General features: G+C 41.4%; 1 protein-coding gene and 1 non-coding gene across 2 annotated transcripts; both read right to left on the reverse strand.

Annotated features, from left to right (window-relative positions):
- Positions 1-3,327: 3,327 nt before the first annotated feature.
- Positions 3,328-3,545, reverse strand: LOC129699180 (small nucleolar RNA U3). Its single transcript, XR_008723793.1, has one exon. It is a non-coding gene; the product is annotated as a small nucleolar RNA U3 (small nucleolar RNA).
- Positions 3,546-9,181: 5,636 nt separating this feature from the next.
- Positions 9,182-25,619, reverse strand: LOC129698606 (glycerol-3-phosphate dehydrogenase [NAD(+)], cytoplasmic-like). Its single transcript, XM_055637716.1, is given in 9 exon segments — positions 9,182-10,004; positions 14,844-14,950; positions 15,623-15,799; positions 15,801-15,857; positions 17,143-17,255; positions 18,879-19,017; positions 19,687-19,827; positions 23,959-24,136; positions 25,292-25,619. Coding segments are annotated over 9 exon segments (1,053 nt in total). The 5' UTR covers positions 25,336-25,619; the 3' UTR covers positions 9,182-9,907.

Below are 25,619 nucleotides of genomic sequence, written 5' to 3' on the forward strand. Positions count from 1 at the left end.
GGAATGCAGGGATTACTTGAAATTAGAGAAATCAACATTCATACCGCTGGGTTGTAAGCTGCTCAAGCTAAATACAAGATGCTGTTCCTCCAATTTGCAAGTGGCCTCGGTCTGACAATGAAGGCCCACGACAGAAAGGTCAATATGGGAATGGGAAGGGGATTTGAAATGTTGGTCTATCTGATATATAGGAGCCCACACCGACAACAATAGATACATTAGATGAGGTTGGTGCAAGTGAACCTCTGCCTTGCCTGAACAGACTGGCTGGGGTTGAGGGAGCGGGTACAAGGACATGTGTTACATCCAGTGTTCTGACTGCACCACCTGTTGCTGTATACGATGGACATCAAAGCCTGCTCACAACCAGGACCATACAGACTGTTCAAAATAACTGGGGAAAACCAAACTATGGCACATGACACCCTCAAAGAAGGGTCTCCACCCAAAATGTCACCCATTCCTTCTCTCCAGAGATGCTGCCTGTCTCGTTGCTACTCCAACATTTTCACAAGTTATAGGAGTAGAATTAGGCCATTCGGCCCATCGAGTCCACCCCGCCATTCAATCATGGCTGATCTCTGCCTCCTAATCCCATTTTCCTGCCTTCGCTCCATAACCATTGACACCCGTTCTAATCAAGAACTTTTGTGTCTATCTTCAGTGTAAACCAGCATCTGCAGTTCCATCCTGCACAGAATACCTGGAGGGAGGGACAGCTCCAGCTGAGAAAAATTCCACCCCCTGCCAAAATAGACATACACGCAACACATGGGCAATGCCTGGAGAAATATCTCCATCAATGTCCATTGTGACTGCAGTAGTGAATCACACAGAGGAGCAGGATGCTATAAAAAACAGAAACAGACAGGGGCATACAGACAGTTCAAAATTTAACATGTCGTCTGGCCATAATAGAACAGACACTACTTTAACTGACAAAGAAATACTTTGAATGAAATGAGACTTGCATATCAAGGCAACATCATTGGAGATGAAGTTTATCCCACCTTACGCCAACATTTGACAGAATGGGAGCAGACACTTCTAGCAGCGCAGGACTCAGTCTTTAGAGATCTTGGGTGGAAACACAATGTGTAAGAAGGAACTGCAGATGCTGGCTTAAAGGGTCTCGACCCGAAACATCACCCATTCCTTCTCTCCAGAGATGCTGCCCGTCCCGTTGAGTTACTCCAGCTTTTTGTGTCTACCTTCTGGCTGGAAACAAACATGAATTATTCAGAGGATGAAAACAGAAAGAAAACAGATTGTGTCAATACAGGCACCCCCAAACCAAATCTAGATTTAGACCAACTCTAAAGAACTACAGTAAGGTGCAGGATTAGTAAATTGTACTGTGGTTTAAGGCCATGACTATTAGACTCCATTCTGCCTAGGAATAAACGGTAATAATTACAACATCAAGTTAAGAACACATCCATCATGAAACAATTAAATTACAATTTAAAACACAAAGTACGTGTGCTCTAAGAAACCCAAGCCCAAAGCCAGTATTATCTAACTATCTAACTAAATATACCAACATGATAACAACAATAAATAACTATGCAAAAAAAAACCCCAGCTACTTACATGTTCTTAAAATGAATCTATATCTATATACACTATATCTATATGCACTATATACCTCCTCCTCAATACCTGCTCTCTCCACCTATTCTATTAGTATGTACTAAACAAAGGAAGCTGTAGCCAATTAGCTCACTAACAAATACTCAACACCTGCATCATATCTTCCACTAATCCTAGCCCATCATCAAACTTGTAACATCACAGATGTCACCCTTGCATAAGACCAGGGTACTCTTACACAGACTACTGTTACGGAGAAATACACATACAGCACGTCATACGTTTTCCTTCTGCCTCCAACTGACACCATTCTTTCTCCACGAAATCCAATGACTGCCTTGCTCTGCTGCCTCTGGCATTTGCATTACTGCCTGACGCAAACTCTGTCCACAAATTCCTAGCTCTCAAGAGTTCAAGAGAGAGTTTATTGTCATGTGTCCCTGATAGGACAATGAAATTCTTGCTTTGCTTCAGCACACCAGAACATAGTAGGCATAAATAAAGAACAGATCAGTGTGTCCATATACCATTGTATAAATATATACACACATGAATGAATAAACTGATCAAGTGCAAATAAACAGATTATTGGCTATTAATGTTCAGAATTTAGTCGAAGCCAAGTTTAATAGCCTGATGGCTGTGGGGAAGTAGCTATTCCTGAACCTGGTTGTTGCAGTCTTCATGCACCTGTACCTTCTACCTGAAGGTAGTGGGGAGATGAGTGTGTGGCCAGGGTGGTGTGGGTCCTTGATAATGCTGCCAGCCTTTTTGAGGCAGTGACTGTGATAGCAACGTGGTTATGAAACCTCTACAACCCACCTCTACCGGACATACTCTTGCTCTCCATCCCCGCTGCTCAACTTCTGCTGCCTACTCTACATATCTCAGCCTTTTCCTTTCATAAGCCTCATCCACTAAGTTCTTCCAAGGCACCACCAGTTCTGTAAAAAACCCTTTCCACTGACACTATATCAGACCGCCAACTAGTTGTAATTCTTTCCTGCGGAACAACAAGCGTTGTCCTGACATACCCAGCTGCAAACTTCCTTTCTCTCCCTCACGGACAAAATGAATTGCTGCCCTCTCAGTCCTGATGCCTACTGAATTCACTTGTGCTCTCCTCCTCTCAATTGCTGCAGCTATGCACATTTCAAAACCTGGTTATGCTGCCAAGTATACCGACCCTGAGAAAGACTTGTCGTACATCCTGACAAAAAGGAAAACAGACATTTTGGAAGGCTTCCAAATGATCTTGCTATAGTGACCAGACTCTATAAGAATGACAAGGAAGGGAACATAGGCTCAGGTGAGAAAATACATTCTCCCCAAAGTACACAAACATCTGGGCCATGCTGGTGAAATAACTCCAGGAAGGCCCATGATGTCTGACTGCAGTAGTTTAGTTTAGTTTAGTTTATCGTCACGTGTACAGTGACATGCTTTTGTTGCATGCTATCCAGTCAGCAGAAAGATTACAATCGAGCCATATTTAGTGTTTAGAGCTGAAACAGTGTCCATTCATTTCCTTCAAAACATCTGAATATGGATGCTGAGAAAGCCAATTTTTGTTCTGTATGTATTTTTAAATTCAGTATAAAGTCTATTTTTAGAAGTATTTAAAAAACATTTTTGAACCTGATTCTGTGCTGGTCATAAAAAATCACCAAATTCAAATGTCATGAATCGTGCTCAGGTACAAATGTTCATCTCTTTTTTATTATAATAAAGCCAACCACTCAGACTGCGTTTCCTCCCTCCACAGCCCCCGCAATGGGGGCAGGGAACGGTCATCAATGCCCACCAGCACTTGTATAAAACAAAGCCGGAGGACCGCTTCGCGCTCAGGAGGGAACGCTGCAACTCCTCATCGTGGTTGGTGAGACCTTACTCTTTAGTACACGATTTCTCTAGTCACAGACTATAGAAATGATCCTTAAAAGTATAGCCTTACCTTTAAGCAGCCGCCGCGACGCTCTCCATGCACAGCAATACACCTTTGAGTCAGGCCGACCAAACCCGAGGTCCTCTACCCCCGACCAAATCCAGGAGGGAATTAAACACAAGCTCTATCGATCTTTCCCCGTCATTTATAAACTTACTAATGACGGAGAAATATAGTTTATATCATTTCCCAGCATACATGTTAATTTGCATAAATTAGCAACCAGCCAATAGTTTGCTCCTTTGTTGGCAACTATCGCAGTAACGTTCTGGACCCGATCTATCAGCAAAATAATCAATCAATAAAATGTGTACACATAAATGAAACCAATCTGCAACTTATTTTGATATGGTGATTCTAATGTAGAAGCAAATTCATAGAATATGAAGTGTTGCAGGTGGGAGATTAGGTTGCCAATATCACAGTCAAAGAGGGACACAGATAACTTTTTGATGCAGCATTTCCCATCAATCCTTTCAATGGTGGGAAAGTCGGTACCCGTGATGGACCACGGTTTGCAGTTTTAGCTACGCCAGAGGAGACCCCTCTCCTTGAGGATGCCTGCACCCAGTAGCTGAGCCCCGAAACGGTTCTGCAATTCACCAGAGCGGTCGGCATGAGAGGACAAGATGGCGGTCAATACCTTTGTAAGGATAATGGAGCTAAAGATCGCATCGCTAAACGTGCGCAGTGTGAAGAACTGCGTGATGTGTAAACGCCTCGCAGTACCTGGCCAACGTCAAGGTGGACATGACTTTTCTGCAGGAGTGCAGGCTGTAACACTTCCGCTGCTGTCGGAGGTGGTCGCGATGGTGGCCCCCACGGACTGTCGGTATAGTCGGGAGGCAATGACTGTCGCTCATCCGGTCTGTGGCCTTGCTGCGGGGAGAGAGGTTCGCCATCACCCAGGTGGTAGGGGACGTCTCCTGGTAGTGGATGTAATGTACCGGGGCTCTCCGCTCCGGCTGATTAATGTGTACGCCTCACCCGTGCGGAGCGAGCGGCCGGTTCCGTCTGATCCCGGATAGATTTCCTCTTCACGTCGAACGCCGTCACGTTCAGACACGCCGATCTCACTGCCTCCTTCAGGCTTCCTGCCACCGACAGGGGGACCGGAAGGCAGGCAGAGGGACGTGGAAGTTAAATGTGAAGCTGTTGACCCCAGAGAACATTGAGGAGCTAGAGAGGGACTACGCATGTTGGAGAATGGTGAAGCCCCTCCTTGACTCCCCGACACACTGGTGGGAAGCAACCAAGGAGAACATCAAGAGGTTCTTCAAATTTAAAGAGGTTCAGAGACTTATCATTTTCCTTAATTTACCCAACAAGGGAGACACAAAATGCTGGGGTAACTGCGGGACAGGTAGCATTTCTGGAGAGAAGGAATGTGTGGCGTTTTGGGTCAAGACCCTTCTTCTTTTTGTTATTTTTACTATGTGTTAAAAAGTATGTTTTAGTATTTCTTGGTTTGTTTTATGTGGGGGGTGGGTTGGGGGAAACTTTTTTTTCAATCTCTTACCTCGACGGAGATGCAATTCTTTTCCATATCGTATCTCCGTCCCCACTGCAGCCTAACATCGTGGAGTTAGCGGCCTTTCCTGGAGAACGACCAGACGCTCCTAACCGTGGGAGTCTGCGGGACTTTAACATCGCGGATCTTGCAATCCCTTTGCCGGGGAATGAAGCTCCAATCGCTGGGCCTGTGGTTTTGAACGCGGTCTCTGGTCAGAAGAGGCCGACTCAAGAGTTTCAACCGCCCCGACGCGGGAGTTTCGATCACCCCGACGGGGGCTTTAACCTTCAGCTGCGGGGGCTTTAATCGCCCCGATTGCGAATGGTTTGTCTGCCCCGACCGTGGGAGAACAACGAGGAAGAAAATTAAACTTTATTGCCTTCCATCACAGTGAGGCGTGTGGAATCCACTGTAATGGATGTTTATGTTAACTTTTATGTGACTGTGTGTCTTGTTGCTTTTCACTTTAGTATGGCTGTATGGTAACTCAAATTTCACTGTACCTTAATTGGTACATGTGACAATAAACTGACCTCGACCTTGAAATGGAAAGGTGCCGTACAAGAGGTGGGGACAAAGAAAGGAATGGACAAGGGAGTCACAACGGGAGCAAACCCTTTGAAATGATAAATTAGGAGAACATGTGGCTGGTGGCAGTCCTAATGATGCTGGCAGAAATAACACTTTAGTTAACGTCAAACTTTAAAAAAAAAATTTAGAAAGCCGCAGATGATGAAAACATATTTTAGTTGCAAATATTATTTATCTTTTATCATTTGGAAAGTAATTGTGACTGAATGATGAGACAACTAGGAACAAAGATAAGGGGCAGGAACTTAAATTGTTCAATGATTAATAAAGTTTTACGAGATTTAACATCACACATTTTCTGAGCTGTACAGGAAGCCAGCACATCCCGACTTCCTCTATTTCTCTTGCCCAACTGATTCAAAAATGGAGCATGATCTTGCAATTGCCATCGAATTTTAACATTGTAAACTTGTATTAAAACATTTCAAATGAACAAAGGAATTATGAATTTGTAAAATATTTTTCACACAAGGCAGATTGTCCATAAAATAGGATTTTAAAATGTTTGAATATTCCTTGCACATTGGCGAATCAGGAATACACTTTCAAAAGCATAACTTAAAGAGAAGGAAATAAAGAGAAGGAAATTTACAACAAATTGGCAAAAAATAAGTATGAATTTATTCTCCAAATTATAAAGTAACTCAAATTTGACTGTATCTTTATTGGTACATGTGCCAATTAAATTGAATCTTGAATCTTAAGTATTCAAGTACTTTTGATTGTCCTTCAGATTTCTTGCCCAACTGACAGATTGGTTATTTGAGTTACAGATAACTCATTTATACAGTCAAATAGGGCTAGTAGTCTGTCAATGTATAGATGAATGACTGGGTGTAACACAGGAAGTTTGGACTGTCTGTCGTGTTTTGACATCGGCAATGCTTGCCCACCAGTGTGTCATCCACCATTTAGTCATTGCACAATGGTTCTGTAGACACTGTATTCATTTTTTTCCAGTGCTTGTTTTAATTGGACTGATGATACTTTATTAAAGGTAATCTGCCTTAAGATGAAAATAATAAACTATTCAGACATATACTATGCTCATATATCCCATATTTTTACAGCATCTTTCTTCTCAGATATTTGTGATTCTTTAAAGAAAGCGAGGCACTAGAACCAACAGTTTTTTTCCGTGATCCAAATATTGTTGGTTGCCTTTTAGATTAGTTTAGAGATACCATGAGGAAACAGGCCCTTTGGCGCATCGAGTCCATGTCAACCGGCGATCCCAGCACATTAACACTACCCTACACACACTAGGGACAATTTTACATTTATACCAAGCCAATTAACCTACAAACCTGTACGTCTTTGGAGTGTGGGAAGAAACCAAAGATCTCGGATAAAACCCACGCAGGTCACGGGGAGAACGCACAAACTCTGTACAGACAAGCACCCAATGTCAGGATCAAACCCAGGTCTCTGGCGCTGTAAGGCAGCAGCTCTACCGCTCGGTGAGGGTGTGCTACACCACCTCTGCATTACACGAATCACATGTGGCCAAAATGGAGCTTCTCCATTTATAATAATCCAAAATAATCTTAAACCATCCAGTAATTTATGCTCAAGTTAAATATTCAAAAATTATTTTTATAATAATAATGTATAGCATATAGCTAAGGAAGATATGGCTAAGAAGAAATATTGTGTGAAGCATTTCATTGAAAACATGCAGAGATCTGAATGAGATGCAGCATTATTGGAGTGCTGTCACTGTTGAAGGGTTTGAATCATTGCGGAGACAAAATGAAATATTTCCATTGTTCATTAAAGTAAAAAATAATGCAGTGGTATTAACTCTTCCAGATATAGAAACATAGAAATTAGGTGCAGGAGTAGGCCATTCGGCCCTTCGAGCCTGCACCGCCATTCAATATGATCATGGCTGATCATCCAACTCAGTATCCTGTACCTGCCTTCTCTCCATACCCCCTGATCCCCTTAGCCACAAGGGCCACATCTAACTCCCTCTTAAATATAGCCAATGAACTGGCCTCAACTACCCTCTGTGGCAGAGAATTCCAGAGATTCACCACTATCTGTGTGAAAAAAGTTCTTATCTCGGTTTTCAAGGATTTCCCCCTTATCCTTAAGCTGTGACCCCTTGTCCTGGACTTCCCTAACATCGGGAACAATCTTCCTGCATCTAGCCTGTCCAACCCCTTAAGAATTTTGTAAGTTTCTATAAGATCCCCTCTCAATCTCCTATTCTAGAGAGTATAAACCAAGTCTATCCAGTCTTTCTTCATAAGACAGTCCTGACATCCCAGGAATCAGTCTGGTGAACCGTCTCTGCACTCCCCCTATGGCAATAATGTCCTTCCTCAGATTTGGAGACCAAAACTGTACGCAATACTGTACGAATACCATTCGTTTTCTTTACTGCCTGCTGCACCCGCATGCCTACCTTCAATGACTGGTGTACCATGACACCCAGGTCTCGCTGCATCTCCCCCTTTCCCAATCGGCCACCATTTAGATAATATGTGCTCAACCCATCAGGTTCAGTGGTTACCCTTTGGCAAGCAGTGACTAACCTTCTTCCCTTCATGGTAAGGTTCTTCCTTTGTAACTAACTACCATGCACTTTCCATTAAAGGACCTAATTAAAGTTATAGTCGTACAGTATGGAAACAGGCCCTTCAGCCAAACTTGCCCATGCTAACTAAGATGCCCCATCTACACTAGTTCCACCTGCCTGGATTTGGCCCATATCCCTCCAAACCTTTCCGATCACGTACCTGTCCAAATGTCTTTTAAATGTTGTTATTGTATCTTTCATATAGCAAGGTGACCAAAACTACACATAATACTCCAAATGTTGCCTCACCAACATCCAACTGTAACATAACATCCCAACTTCTATACTCACTACCTACTGATGAAGGCCAATGTGCTGAAAGCCTTCTTGACCACCCTATCAACCTGCTACGTTGCTTTCAAGGAATTATGTACCACTCTTTGATCTTTCTGCACTACAACACTCCCCAGAGCCCCACCATTCATTGTGAAGATCCTTCCCTGTTTTGACTTCCCAAAATACAACATCTAACTCCTTTCTGCATTACACTCTATTAACCATTCCTCGGTCCACTTGCCCAACTGATCAAGATCCTGCTGTAAATTTTGATCCCTAATTCATTAATTGCATTTTATCCAATTCACATTATTTAATCACGTGTTATACCAGAACTATGTGTGTATGCAACAACTCCATTGTTTATAAGGCCAGGAGCAGTCAGCACAAGAGAACACTGCCCTACCTTGGATATTTATGAATGATAATGCTGATGTGTCAGAATGCTGGAAGGCCACTTCAGGGACCTTATACCCTAACTGCAGCAGTTCATAGTGGTCGCTTACTACTGTCACCACCTCAAGGGCAACTATATAATGGACAACAAACACTGGCTTCATTTTCAATGCCACCTTCCTATGGAAGAATAAAAAAGAAAGCAACAAAATAGAATAAGCTTTGATGCAGTAATATTTCAGCAATTCACAAATATGTAAAAAATATACTGCCACAGGAATGCTGTAAAGAACATTTTTATTCCACATAAATTGAATTAATATAAAATATAAAGCGATAATATTTGATTCCCAGTCCACCCGCCATTAGAGCTTTGTATGAAAACACTTAGCAAACTTATTTTTAAAAGGCAGTGATTTGTACATTGAAAACAAGTTCCTTAAAAAATGTGATTACAGTAATTTGTGTGTTTTAAAAAAATCACTGCTTCATGGGTGTGAAAACAAACGCAACATTTTTGTTTTCTCCATAATTACACAAATTGTTCTTGAGTGGAGAAATTTGCATTTTCACTGTCTGTATCATGTGAGAGCCATCATGTTTTTTCCACGTCATTGCCTTTCTGAATGCAAGGCAGATCCAACTAAATGAAAAAGACTGGAATGCTTCATTAACTACAATTTCCTGCATGATCAATAGTGTATATACATTGGTATAATATACACTAAAGCTAACAGTAGCAATTCACTAATAGGTTATATTGGTAGAGATGTTAATGAAAATAGCATTTTAGAGATGGAATTAATTTTCTGAAGCTGTCAAAAAGCTACATTTGAAGAGTTAAAAAGGCAAAATTACCGTAGAAATGGTTATAAATTTTCAATGATACTTTTCACCAATAAAAGCATCTTATTTTATTATAAAAGGGAGTATCCAGCACTACGCTCTCATTACCTGTGAAAGTGAAACATTGACTGAATATACATTGACTTGCAGGTGTCCTCAGTTATAAATGTTCTGGGTGGTTCTGCAAGCAGGTGATGAAGTCTCTGACCGGCCTACCTTCATAACAGATTTGAAAAACAGCAACAAAGAGTGGAAACCTGTAAAAGTTACAAACATCAATCTGAAACAGTTGACCTACGAACAAGAAATAAGGATTTAATATCCCAAGTACACAAATATATTAATCCGTATAGACATCCAACAAAGGAGTGTTACTACAGTAGTATAAGATTTTTGCCCAATCTCCTGCAGTTTGCACAGTGGAGAAGATTTCAAAATAGGGCACCTAGTTCTCAGCTATGTTCACTCCTGGGAAGGCAACCTGCTGCCCTGATTCCATTACCTTTCTAATCTCAGACATGAGCATTACCAGCAAACCCAAGATTTATTGCTCATCCCCAGTGGAAAAAGAAACATATATATAATCTCGCTCATTCGCACTGAATTCTCAAATTTACTGCAAATCAAGTGTGCCTAGCAAAGCACCAAGCACCATTCCTTGTATGTATACATACTTGGCCAATACATTTTGTACTCAATTTTGATTATTATTCAATTATTAGAAGTTTAGTCCTTGTTGTTAACCAGTAAACATAGCAGGTCATGCACTTTAAATGAATGCCATGGAATCTTTTAACATCAACGCAATACAACAGAGAGGGCTTCAGTTTCACCAGGACTTTGGTTCGGCTGCATTTGGAGTATTGTGTGCAGTTCTGGTTACTCCATTACAGGAAGGGTATGAGGGCTTTGGAAAGAGTGCAGAGGAGATTTACCAGGAAGATGCCTGGATTAGGGGGGCATTAACTACAGGGAGAGATTTGGATGACTTGAATTTTTTCCTCTGGAATGCCGGAGGTTACAATGTGACCTGATAGAATACAGTGCCCTCCATAATGTTTGGGACAAAGACTCATCATTTATTTATTTGCCTCTGTACTCTACAATTTGAGATTTTTAATGGAAAAAAAAATCACATGTGTTTAAAGCGCACATTGTCAGATTTTATTATAGGCCATTTTTATACATTTGGTTTCACCATGTCGAAATTACAGCTGTGTTTACACATCGTCCCCCCATTTCAGGGCACCATAATGTTTGAGACACATGGCTTCACAGGTGTTTGTAATTGCTCAGGTGTGTTTAAATGCCTCCTTAATGCAGGTATAAGAGAGCTCTCAGCACCTCGTCTTTCCTCCAGTCTTTCCATCATCTTTGGAAACTTTTATTGCTGTTTATCAACATGAGGACCAAAGTTGTGCCAATGAAAGTCAAATAAGCCATTATGAGACTGAGAAACAAGAATAAAACTGTTAGAGACATCAGCCAAACTTTAGGCTAACCTAAATCAACAGTTTGGAACATCATTAAGAAGAAAGAGAGCACTGGTGAGCTTACTAATCACAAAGAGACTGGCAGGCCGAGGAAGACCTCCACAGCTGATGACAGAAGAATTCTCTCCATAATAAAGAAAAATCCCCAAACACCTTTCCCACAGATCAGAAACACTCTTTTGGAGTCAGGTGTGGATTTGTCAATGACCACTGTCCACAGAAGACTTAATGAACAGAAATACAGAGGCTACACTGCAAGATGCAAACCAATGGTTAGCCACAAAAATAGGATGGCCAGGTTACAGTTTGCCAAGAAGTACTTAAAAGAGCAAACACAGTTCTGGAAAAAGGTCTTGTGGACAGATGAGACAAAGATTAACTTATATCAGAGTGATGGCAAGAGCAAAGTATAGAGGAGAGAAGGAACTGCCCAAGATCCAAAACATACCACCTCATCTGTGAAACACAGTGGTGGGGGTGTTATGGCCTGGGCATGTCTGGCTGCTGCTGATTGATGATACAACTGCTGATGGTAGTAGCATAATGAATTCTGAAGTGTATAGACACATCCTATCTGCTCAAGTTCAAACAAATGCCTCAAAACACATTGGCCTGCGGTTCATTCTTCAGCAAGACAATGATCCCAAACATACAGTTTAAGCAACAAAGGAGATTTTCAAAGCTAAAAAATGGTCAATTCTTGAGTGGCCAGGTCAATTACCCGATCTGAACCCAATTGAGCATGCCTTTTATATGCTGAAGAAAAAACTGAAGGGGACTAGCCCCCAAAACAAGCATAAGTTAAAGATAGCTGCAATACAGGCCTGGCAGAGCATCACCAGAGAAGACACCCAGCAACTGGTGAGGTCCATGAATCGCAGAATTCAAGCAGTCATTGCATGCAAAGGATATGCAACAAAATACTAAACATGACTACTTTCATTTACATGACATTGCTGTGCCCCACACATGATGGTGCCCTGAAATGGAGGGACTATGTAATAATTTCTACATGGTGAAACCAAAATGTATAAAAATGGCCTTTAATAAAATCTAACAACGTGCCCTTTAACCACGTGATATTTTTTCTATTACAAATCTCAAATTGTGGTGTACAGAGGCAAATAAATAAATGATGAATTCTTTGTCCCGAACATTATGGAGGACACTGTAGATGACATTTTGAGAGGCATAGATAGGGTAGACAGTTAGAAACTTTTCCCCAGGATGGAAAAATCAAATAATAGAGGGCATAGGTTTAAGATGAAGGGCAGCGTTTAAAGGAGATGTGCAGGGCAAATTTTCTACACGGAGGATGGCGAATGCCTGAAATGTACTGTCAGGGGTGTTGTTGAGAGAGATACGCTAGTGACCTTTAAGAGATTTATGGATAGGCATATGGATATGCAAGGAATGGAGGTAAATGGATTATGTGCAGGTAAATAAGAGATGATCTAGGCATCATGTTTGGCACAGGCATTGTGGACTGAAAGGCTCGTTCTTGTGCTGTATTGTTCTATATTTTATGTTCTAACATATTAATTGAAAAAAGGCATCTCGACACTGCAGCACACTGTGGGTACTGTACTGGCTTCTTGGTCTCAGTATTATGTGGACATTAACACCTTCAGCTGAGTTATTCCCAGAGGTATGATCACTTATCTTCTCAAAGTTTTCGCTAAACCTTTCAATCGTCCGTCTGGTAATAATCAGCATGCTACTGTATGTATTTTGCAATGTAAGATCTGCCTGCATTCTTAGAACTTGCATGGACCATCTGTTTGGAGTTTCTGCGGATATATTCAACCTTGCATTACGAAGGTTTGAAGTTCCCACCTTTTTTTAAATGGACATCAATTACATTGGAGGGCAAAAAGAGTAAGGTGACGCCTCAATAATGTGACATACCCACCAGTAACCTTGTGGTGATGAAATGCTATGAGAGGTTGGTTGTGATGCATATCAACATATAAACTCCAGCTTAGGAAAGACTTGGACTCACTCCAATTTATCAACTGCCACAAAATGTCAACAGGGGATGGGCTCTCACTGGCCCACTTGGGCAACGTGAACATGTCTGTCAGACTGTTGTTCATCGACTACAGATCGATGTTCAGGACCCTCATTCCTTCCAAATTTATCAATGCAACCCCAACTGTAACAGTCTCTGCTTATCCCTACGTAACAGGATCCTTGACTTCCTCATCAGCACAAATCACTATCAGTTCCTATAAGCGAGTTCGGTATTCTGAAAAACGCAAGGAATCATGGGATTTATCAGTCATTTGTGTTAAAGAAAAACTGAACGAAGCGCTGGCTGTATAAGCAGTGTATAAATTGTTAACTATTCTACCAAGGAATTAATCTGGAATTCTGTCAACTCAATAGCTTCCTTTCTTGTTCACACACTACTCACGCAGTCCCAGTTCTAGTTCAGTTCATTAATCTGCAATTATGAGATATTCAAAAAGTTAAATAATTTATTATTTTCATTTAATCCTTAATGTGTTTGCTACTGGAATAAGAAGGGAGTCAAGGAAAGAGCGTTCACGTCGCGACCCTTTTTCCGCCAATCTTTCCACCACCACGCACAAGAAGCACAAGACACGACAAGACAGACACCATTGTATGCAGATGCCGAGATGTGTGTTCAGCTCTGGCTGAACAACTAATCTTGTGTGTGGACTCGATAAGAAGACTGGAATAAGAAAATATTACTTTTGTTTGAAACATTTTCTTATCTTTATTCATAATTTATGTGTAAAAATATATTTGATCTGAGGAACGGGGGTGCCAGGTAGTGGGAGAGTGGGATGTAACAGTGAGAGAGAGAGAGGGAGCAGATGTGAGTGGGAGACAGGGGGAGAGACATTGTTGGCAGCTGTGTACAGACCTATGTCTCATCTGTAGTCAGGATCGAGCTCGGGTCTCTGGCGCTGCAAGTGCTGTTGAAATGCTACTGGACCATCCCTGTCCCATCCCGAATGTCCCATCCCTGTTTAGGGGTGGCCGGAGATGAACGGGGTGACTCTGGACTGACGGGAAGCTGACCCGGAGCAGTGGCGGCCCCAGGCTTACAGCCAGCGTGGAGAAGAAGCGCTAACTCCAGCTCAACTCTGCTCCAACTCCCGAGGAACCCGTTCCCGATGGGCCAGGGACTGTCAGCTGCACCTCTCGCCTTATCCAGCAGCTGCCGGTTAACCCCCTCGGTGCCGGCGAGAGCCGAGCACCAGTCAGCAGTGGGGATACACACAAAAAAAAGCAGTAACTCAGTGGGATAGGCAGCATCTTTGGAGAAAAGGAATAGGTGACGTTTCGAATCGAGACACTTCTCCAGAGATGCCGTCAGCCGAGCATGCAAAGATAATGGAGGAGGGAAATAGGGGACTAAAGAGGGAGAGTGAGATGCGTTCACATTGATCTTATTTTTTACAAGTTATTGCCATTTTTATATTTTAAAAATGTCAGCCGCGCCGGCGCAGTTGACGGCTATGGGTGAGTGGTGGAATATTGCGTTGGGGAACGGGGCCGAAAGGGTCCCACTTGGTGCAGTATTCTAATAAAAATGCAATTAACGAACACAGCTATTATTCAAATACTTACTGGTCAACCAAGTTTTTCTTTTTGAGAACTCTATAAACAGCTGCTGAAGTCTGAGGTCCTTGCAATTTCTGTCCATTCAGCATCTCGCTTTCCAATATCTCAATAGACTGGGTAAAAGATAGTAAAAGTTAGCAAAAATCTAAGTTCTACTACATGATGTCTAATCTATCATAAATTAGTCACAAAAATATAACTGTTAATAAGAACATTTGAAAGGTACAGCTACATGAATTGAAATGGTTTTGGGGGATATGAGCCAATGAGCCAATCCCCCCCCCACACCCCCCCCTCCTCCACACACACACCCCCTCCCCACACACACCCTCTACCCCCCCACACTCTCCCCCTCCTCCCCCCCCAAACACCCCCCCCCCCCCCCCCACAGCACCCCCCCCCTCCCACACACACCCCACCCTCCCCTACATCCCCCACATGCCCCGCCTGAAGCTGTTGCTGGTTGCAGGATGCTTCTCGGCTAAAGCCGTCCTCGTACCCCGGCTACAGAACGCTCCCGCCATTGCGTTGGGGGAACAGGTGAGTGATGGAATATTGCGTTGGGGAATGGGTTGTGTTGGGGGACCAGGCCTCCCGTGTGCCTGGGACCCAACGGGTCCCACTTAGTCTAGTTACCAATAACATTTCACATGTTCTCATCCAAAATACAACCTGCAATTTACCTTGTCACATCAATAAATTGAATGAATTGATAATTAAAATAGGAATATTATTCATATTGATGCAAAGATATTATATAATCAATGTCAAAAATTCATTCATACTTTTCCAGTTTTCACAAAGGCTTCTGCGACTCTTCTGTTGCGTCCCCCATAAGAAGATGTAACAACATCTGCTACTCCACAACTCTCCAGCAAGGTTGATGATGTAACTGGCCCTGCACAAAATAACTTGGCAAAGGCTAACATTTCCATCAATCCCAAACGAATGACAGCAGCTTTTAGTGTTATCACCACAGCCAAGGCCATCACAGAAGCCAGCACACACAGCCACGATATTCTGGAAACAAACAATGGCAATATAATTGATAAACTGAACTCCAAAAATGGGAAATTACAATTCAGACAGAAGTAAATAACAGTTCATAAGCACTCTGCTATTCATTAAATAACCCAAAACAAGTATGCATGTCTATTTTCGTGAGGCTTACACTCTTTTGTGTATCAACATTAAATTACTTATACAAAGTACAGTTTCCAAATATTCCAAAATGTTTATAGGAGGCTCAGGTTTCAGTTGAGAAATCACTAGATTTCCATATACTTACGTAAATGGGTACTGAAATATATTTTACTTTTGGAATACATTTTTTTCTTTGGAGTACTAATAGATGGTTGGGACAGAGGACCTCAGGAATCTGTCAAAACCCAAGGAGCCTTCTGGATACATACATATTTGTACGAGTACAGTAAATAGTTATGAGAAGCAAAGATACAATGGATAGTCAGAACCTTTCTCCCGGGTTGAAAGATATCAAAGGGTGCTTATCGGTGGCGGGGTGGGGGGGGGAGGTTCATGGAGATGTGCACGGCAACTTTTTTTTTTACACAGATGGTGGTGAGTACCTGGGATCCTCTGTCAGGGATAGTGGTGGAGGCAGATATGATACAAGCATTTAAAATACTTTCGAATAGGCACATGGACATGCAGGAAGATCGATTATGTGCAGGTGGCCTTGACAACGTGGTCAGCACACACACTGTGGGATGAAGGGCCTGTTCTTGTGCCCCATTGATCTATGTGATCTATAAGTAAATAGAAACTCTTTTTTCAAGAATTTTAGTTTTGTTTAGAGATATGGCACAGAAAAAGGCCTCTCGGCCTACCAGGTCCATGCCGACCAGCGATCCCCGCACATTAACACTATCCTACACCCTCTATGGACAATTTTTACATTTACCAAGCCTATTAACCTACAAACCTTTGGAGTGTGGGAGGAATCCGAAAATCTCTGAGAAAACCCACGCAGGCCATGGGGGGAACATACAAACTCCGTACAGACAGCACCCTCAGTCAGGATCGAACCCGGGTCTTCGGTACTGCATTCGCTGTAAAGCAGCAGCTCTACCGCTGTACCACAGTGACCACCCAAATTAATTTCTGTCCTTCAGCAAGAAAAAGATAATGGTGGAGATAGAGCTCAGGGATGGTGAGAGGTCTTTAGACCTGAAACGTTAACCTTGTTTCTCCCTCCATGGAAGTTCTGAAGATTTCCAGCATTAGCAGTTTTTTAATTTCAGATTTCCAGCATCTGCTACTTTTCCCAAGTACTGATTAAAACTACCTTCAATGCACCACATATTTCCACTGTGTCACATTCCTCTACCACAGTAATTCTGAAATTTGGAGTTTGCATCAGCTCCTTAAAGATCTTTCCATGATCTAGATTTTTGGATCCTGAAAATGAAACAGACAAAAAACAAAATTCAATTCCTGCAGAGTTCACTTAAGCTTATTAAAAATTTTAACACCATATATTATGCATTACAATCTTATCATTGCAACATAATTATGCAACGTTGTAATAACTGACTGGTTCATGTACTAAATTAATAAACCACCGGTTTAAATATTGATCTCCATTTTCTAAAACAATGTAGGCACAATTATATGCAATAGGTAAAACTGAAAGTTTACATACACAGCTCAGCAAAATTTAATATTTTATCATTTCTAACATTTCCCCTTTTTGAGAGCCAACAATTAAGTTCCTGGTCGTGCATATCTCTGAAGATCTGCCCTGGACCCAACACATTGATGCAATCCTAAATGATGCACATCAACGCCTCTGAAGATTGAGGAGATTTGGTATGTCGACTAATACTCACTTGAACCTCTACAAGTGTACGGTACATTATACATTGACTGATTGCATCACAGCCTGGTTCAGCAACTCGAACACAGAGGAACTAAAGAGATTACAAAAGGTGGCGAACACTGCCTGGTCTACCATCCCCACCATCGAAGGGAGTCACTGCCTTAAAAAGGCAGCCAGCATCATCAGGGACCCACACCACCCTGGCCATGTTCTCATTTCATTCCTGCCATTGGGAAGGTACAGCAGTTCACAAACTGGAATGCCCAGGTTCAGGTGTTGGAAAGAACTGCAGATGCTGGATTAAATCGAAGGCAGACACAAAATGCTAGAGGGAAGAGACAGAGACTTTAAGATTTTGTCTTCCACCACAGTGAGGAGGTATTTGGTGAACTCACAGTGGTGGATGTTAAATTTGTGTTGATTGTGTGTTTTTGTCATTTTTTAAATTATATGTATGACTGCAGGGAAACAAAATTTCGTTCAGACCGAAAGGTCTGAATGACAATAAACTAATCTAATCTAATCTAACTCAGCAGGACAGGCAGCATCTCTGGAGAAAAGGAATGGATGACGTTTTGGGTCGAGACCCTTCTTCAGGCCCAGGTCTGAAGGAGTCTGAAGAAGGGTCTTGACCCGAAATGTCACCCATTCCTTCTCTCCAGAGATGCTGCCTATCCCGCTGAGTTACTCCAGCATTTTGTGTCTATGTCCAGGTTGAGGAGCAGCTTCTTCCAACACCATCAGGCTTTTGAACACTGTGCAAACCCCAACTAAACTACTACTACTGTCTTGGTTGCACTAGGGACTTTCGGCTTTGTTTTGTTTTGTACTTTATTGGGGTTTTTTAATTTAATTTTAACTCTTTAAACTTTTTTAATTGTTATTATCTTATCTATTGAATAGTGTGTTTTTAAACTTGTGCTTCTGAAGACACAATCAGCATCAATGCTACCAATAGTGCCGGATAATGCTGGAGGTTCTAGTTCTCACCTCAATATTTAAGATGCAGCAAACAGCCCACATTTATGCAAAATTAGTAAATTATTCTATTGCAAGTCCTGGCACAAAATTGTATGGCTGATACAATTGTCACAGTGATTTAGTAATCTGTAGTTCACTTGAGAATGTGCAATGGTTTATGCACAATTTCAGTTTAATAAAGGTCAGAAGTGGAGTGAAAGAATAATTGTTATATTTCCTACCAATTGTTGTCTCACAGAATTTCTCATCTGCCACTTCGTTCGCAATGTTGGCACCCATCAGCACAGACATTTCAATACCAAGTTTCTCATGAATTATATGTGATATGAACTTAAGACCACAGGAATCTTCGTCAATACCCTGTAGACATAAATGCAAAAGATGATCTTCAGTACAGGTAACCCCATTTCATTTTTAGGATTTCTCTTTAGAAAGTAATCCTAAATTTATTTGCCATCCCTAGAACCACACTTGGGTCTCGTAATTTCCCCCTTCCAGTTCTCCACAGTAAACTTATATCACTTCTTCAGGACATCAATTTCCAAGCTAAATTGTTGCAGTAATGGGGTCTAAACCGTGGCACTTGATGCATTGTTGATGCTTGATGCATTGTTGTGAGATCTCTGACATCCTTCTTAGAGGGACCTGATTTATTACCTCACCAGAAAACAACAGACCCTCAATGTCTTTTGCCAGCCTTGACTTTCTGGAGCAGAAAATGTAACTCCAAATATTTGGCTCAAAAACGAGAGTATTCCCATCTCAGCATTAACAACTTAAACCCTGACATACTTATGAACACTGTCCATATCATGCCCAGTGACTAGAGTGGGAAGAGCATGGATTAAATCCGAAAAATTGTAAAGATGTGGTTAAGGGATCAAAAAAATTGTCTGGAAGTGAAAAAGGAAAATATACTAAATTATAGTGAAAAAGACATCGGAAGGAAATAAATAAATCAACAGCAGTTAGAAAATTATTTTTCCGACCCATCCTTGATTTTGCATTCATGGGGCTCTCAAACATTACCTTTATCAGCGAGATTCCAATTGTACTTGGCTTCAGCTTATTATTTAATTGATCACAAATTTTTCCAATAAACTGATGGGGTAAAACAAAGACAAATACATCTGCCCCGTCTGACGCTTCCACAATATCTGGCACAGCCACCTGTAAAATAGGAAATCATTTTTAGGTAATTTGTTATGTTGGTGCTCGATTACACCAAAGGGAATTTGAAAGTACAGATCTTAAATGTTCAATCTAATTCACTTTTAATAAAGCAGAACCAGCCCTAATCTAACTATATTTCAAAGACGCTTCCTTGCCTACGGTTTGATAACTGCGAAAAAACGTATACTTAAATTCTGGAAAAAGATAAATGTCCCCACAGTGAAGATGTGGATGACAGAAATGACCGAGACACTACATCAAGAAAAAATAAGGCTTGTCTTGACTGACAAACCAGATCAATTTTCAAAAATATGATCTCCTTTTATTGAATTTTTCAACAACATAATGGTTGAACACAAACTCAAAACCGATGCTCGGGTCGGGTGAGCGGGTGTATGGAATGGTAGTGGGATGTATCTCCGCTTCTTTTACACCTTCGTTAGTTTCTCTTTTCTTTTTCGTGTCTTTCTTGGTTTTCTTGAAATGTTTTCTTTTCTTCTTTCTTTCCCATTTTTCCTTTTTCTTTTTTTCCCGATCTAGTTATTAGTTCATAAAATGTTAAAACTGAAGCCGTACGAAAATTGTATAACTGTTATGTCGATCATTTTCTTTTTGTACAATTGCTTCAAACAAAAATAAGATAAAAAAATAAATAAATAAAGCAGAACCGAAAAGGTTATAATCTCTGGATTGCCACCCAAGCCACGTGCAAATTGGCATTGGGTTGAGAAGATTAAAGAGTTGAACGCGTGGCTCAAAGATTGGTGTGGGAAAAGTGGATTTTGATTTTTGGGACATTGGGACCAGTATTGGGGAAGGAGGGAGCAGTTCTGAAGGGACAGGCTCCACTGGGACCCGGCTGTGTCCAGGGTCCTGGCTAAACCAGGGCCGTAGATAGGGTTTTAAACTAAATAGAGAGGGAATGGGATCAAGAAATTGAAACTGCACGGATGAAGTTAAAGAGCGGGAGAGTGCAGGAGAGGTTACTGAAGTCTCCAGAAATAATCGGGACCAATGTGAGAAGAGGGGTGGTGAATGCCAAACTAAAGGTGAATGCAAGTAGTATATGGAACAAAATGAATGAGCTTATAGCACAGTTAGAAATTGGCATGAATTACGTCTTGGGGATGAGGAGGAATTTCTTTAGTCAGAGGGTGGGGAATCTGTGGAATTCATTGCCACAGACACTTGTGAAGGCAGTCAATAGATATTTTTTAAACGGAGAGAGATTCTTGATTAGTAAGAATGTTACGGGTTATGGGCGAAGGCAGGAGAATGGGGTTGAGAGGGAAAGATAGATCAGCCATAGTGAGCAAACTTAATGGGCCAAATGGCCTAATTCGGCTCCTAGAACATATGAAGGCTCTCTACAAACAGTTGAAACCCCATTTGTCTTTCTGTTTCAGGGGTTCCCTAAGGCAGATAACATCTTCAATTATCCTCCTCTTATTACAACAGAGGCCAGTTTCATCAGTTAGTATTGAAGACTACCAATTTAGTCAGGCAAGATCTTGAAGACCATTATTATTGTTATGTATGTCTACTTAGCAAAGTCCAGCAATCTTACTGCAGCATCTCACTTTGATTTATCTGTAGATACGGAGCCAATATTGTTTAAAATTCCATGCTCTCCTTTAAACTCCAGTTATGTCTCCACAAGGTAGAAAAAATCTCAATATTTTCTAGTCTCTATATACTGGATTTCAAATATTACATTTAGGACAATCTAAAATTGTGTGATGTTTTCATAACATAATAACAAATCTTATAATATGAAAGGTATTATGTTCAAAGTTATTTCCCATGTCTATGTTAAATAGAAAAGATTCAGCAAGTTTTGCAAAGTTAATTAATTCATTAAGTTAATTAATTAATACAATTAAGTTAATTAATTAATGCAGAGTTGATAAACATTAATCCCTTTATCTGTTATTGAAACAATCCTTCCATATCTTCTGCTTACATTATAAATACAACAATTACATTTTGTGAGATTATGTTTTTAAGTTATTTATGATTATGAAATGCTATTGATAAATCACACATTACCAATATTTTTATATGTGGCGTAAATCTCTGCTTCTGCTACCCTTTCTGCCAATGAGTTCCTGGTCCTTGTCATCCACAGGGAGCAGAAATGTTTCATCATTTCCCTTCTGATGCTTATCTGATTACTATAATATGGCCCGAAGGGTTTCGGCCCGAAACGTTGCCTATTTCCTTCGCTCCACAGATGCTGCTGCACCCGCTGAGTTTATCCAGCTTTTTTGTGTACCTTCGATTCTCCAGCATCTGCAGTTCCTTCTTAAACACTATAATATGGCCGCTGTTTTTTGATCTCTGCCACGGACACTTACCCGACTGAGACTCCACAAAAGTTCCTCGGCTCCACCGAAACCAACCTTTTTCAATCGTTTCCCCAAAGCTACAATTTTCGAGTTCTGCCAACTTTCTTGTAAATCACTTCTTCACTCTCTCCAGTGCAATCCCATATTATGACACTGTAGTCAGAACTGTATGCAGTACTCCAAGTATAGCCAAACATGCTGTAGGCTATCTGGCAGAACCTTTCACCTTCATGCTTTTACATTATCTGTCTTAACTATGAAAGGAAAGCATATCAAATGCCAGTTCACCTATCCTTGAAATATTTATGCTGCACTTTAAGGTCCCTTTGTCCTTTAATCATTCAATATTCTGCCATGGGTTGGTTATGCGTGTGACGTATTGCGACTGGGTTTACAATATATATTAACGATTTAGACGAGGGAATTAAATGTAACATCTCTAAGTTTGCGGATGACACAAAGCTGGGTGGCAGTGTGAGCTGCGAGGAGCATGCTATGAGGCTGCAGGGTGACTTGGATAGGTTGGGTGAGTGGGCAGAAGCATGGCAGATGCAGTATAATGTGGATAAATGTGAGGTTATCCACTTTGGTGGCAAGAACAGGGAGGCAGATTATCTGAATGGTGTCAGATTAGGAGAAGGGGAGGTGCAACGAGACCTGGGTGTGCTTGTACATCAGTCACTGAAAGTAAGTATGCAGGTACAGCAGGCAGTGAAGAAAGCCCTCATTGCGAGAGGATTTGAGTTTAGGGGCAAGGAGGTCCTACTGCAGTTGTACAGGACCCTGGTGAGACTGCACCTGGAGTATTGTGTGCAATTTTGGTCTCCTAATTTGAGGAAGGACATTATTGCTATTGAGGGAGTGCAGCGTAAGTTCACCAGGTTAATTCCCGGGATGGCGGGACTGACGTATGATGAAAGAATGGGTCTACTGGCCTTGCATTCGCTGAAATTTAAAAGGATGAGAGGATATCTTATAGAAACAAATACAATTCTTAGAGGATTGTACAGGGTAGGTGCAGGAAAAATATTCCTGATGTTGGGGGAGTCCAGAACCAGGGGTCACAGTTTAAGAATAAGTGGTAGGCCATTTAGGACTGAGATGAGGAAACATTTCTTCACCCAGAAAGTTGTGAATCTGTGGAATTCTCTGCCACAGAAGGCAGTGGAGGCCAACTCACTGGATGTTTTCAAGAGAGATTTAGATTTAGCTGTTAGGGCTGAGGGAATTACGGAATATGGGGAAAAAGCCAGAACGGGCTACTGATTTTGGATGATCAGCCATGATCATATTGAATAGCTGTGCTGGCTCAAAGACCCGAATGGCTTACTCCTGCACATATTTTCGATGTTTCTATGCACCTCCTCAAATGCATTCATTATCTGTTTTAAATACAAATGTTGTATCTTTTAAAGTGATACAATTTATTTTCATTGTGCAATGTGGTGTAAATGAATAACAAATTGCTAATTAGATACCACTTCCTTTCACTTCAACATTGATCATGCCTGTCACAAAATCATATCAAACATTGCTTGTGCTTTATTGATATGTTGCATTATTTTATACTAGATATTTTAAATGAAAGCATCCATCTTGAACATAATAGGGCAGCAATATCTGCCTTTAAAAAGCTGATTGTGACATTAAAAAAAGGCGGAGAGTAGCGGGTGAAATAGTTTTGCAAATAGTGCACAGTTACTCATGGTCTGAAGAACAATGGATAAAACATCTTAGTTTCTGAGCCACTTTTTTTCTCCCATGCATCTCTTTCACTTACCACATTCTCTGGCAGCTTGTGACCTGGTAAGTACTTAATATTCTCGTGGTCTGTGTTTATTATTTCGGTGAGTTTTCTTCCATTCAATAGTTCTTCGAAAACCCACATTTTGACAATGGGATCGAATTGCTTTGACTTTGCAACATTTCTGCCAATTATTGCAGCAACAGCAGAGCCCCTGAAAGAAACAAGATACAATTTGGTGACAGAATTTGCTTAAGTAGGCAACTTGTTTAGCATGGAGAGCTGGGGGCTTAGGGTTAGAGCAAGAGCCTATTTCCATGTCGTATTGCTCTATGACAAAGGGTAATAAATACATAAATACATACATACATCAAACACAACATCAAGCAAAGCAAGAATTTAATTGTCCTATACAGGGACACATGACAATAAATTCACTTGAACTCGAACTTGAACTACCCCACCAGACAAAATCAAACTTCCACATCTCCCCTCCCTCACTGACTTCATTCCTGCTCACACATCTTCAGACATCTTAACTTTGGGAGTGGGTAAATTAAATATTTTGACACAAATGATCTGACACAAAATAATTCAGGGTGGCAGGGAGTATCTGGAGTGGTATGGTTACTCTAATTTGTCCAAAAGCAACTGGAGAGAAGGCTTTGAAGTTTTAACACCAAGATGTCATGGGCACTCAATTGATCAGTTTCTTTGGAATGTGTTGCTGTAACTGTCTGCTTACTGATACACATGACTCTCCCTTGACATCAACGTCTGCTCACACACGACTCTACCCCCCATCTATTGTGACAATATCAGGAGGATCCCTTTATTTGTTGCAAAATTATGGATGTGACAGTTTTTGATGAAGTCTGCAAACACTAATTTAACGACCCTGCAGTCCCACTACCACAATCCAACTGAGCAGAAATCCACGGGTTTCTTAAGGTCCACAGCTACTTAAGGTCTTGCATGTAAACAAAAAGTATCAAGGTTAATGTGTTATTGAGGAACATTTGATTTGAGGCCACAAGAGGAGCGATTAGCCCAAAGTCTGAAAGAGGAGATAAGAGATAAAGGTGCGGGAAGGTTTCGGGAGAGTTGACGCCCTGGCAGCAGGAAGCACGGTGACCCAATAATGGAACGATTCATGGAGGAAGAAAAAGGCAAATGATAATAAAGGGATTATAGGGATTATAGAAAAACATGGCATTTTTTTCTTGGGAGTTTGAAAACAATTTGACGGTGCGGTTTTTGTGGGTGTGGATTACATTCTTCAGAGTGAAGTCCTGCAAGATCCTGAGTAGGAAGGAGGGATCCTTCCACTTACACACCACGCAAATGTCACACACAACGTCCAACTCACCAGTTGCCGGATCCGACGATGCACACCTTCTTGCGGTCAGACATGGTCCGTGATGTAGCGAGCAAGTTCACAGCGGTTACGTTTCAGCTGATCTTTGGAGTGTTTCTAGTTCTACACTGCGAGGTTGACTGGACCCGGTGGAACTTCCTTACTGCCTTTTCCGTAATTGGTTCACGTCTCTGTCGATCATGCAGCGAATCTTTTTTTACGCTGCAGAACGATTATTGTCCAGAAGAGGGGATAATGCTGTGGTCTCCGAGTTGGTGCCGGTAACCAACATCGCCTCGAACTGCTTTCCCTGTTACGAAACGGGGAATCGTTTGCCGAT

This window comes from Leucoraja erinacea, chromosome 7 (assembly GCF_028641065.1).
Source record: "Leucoraja erinacea ecotype New England chromosome 7, Leri_hhj_1, whole genome shotgun sequence".
NCBI lineage: Eukaryota > Metazoa > Chordata > Chondrichthyes > Rajiformes > Rajidae > Leucoraja > Leucoraja erinaceus.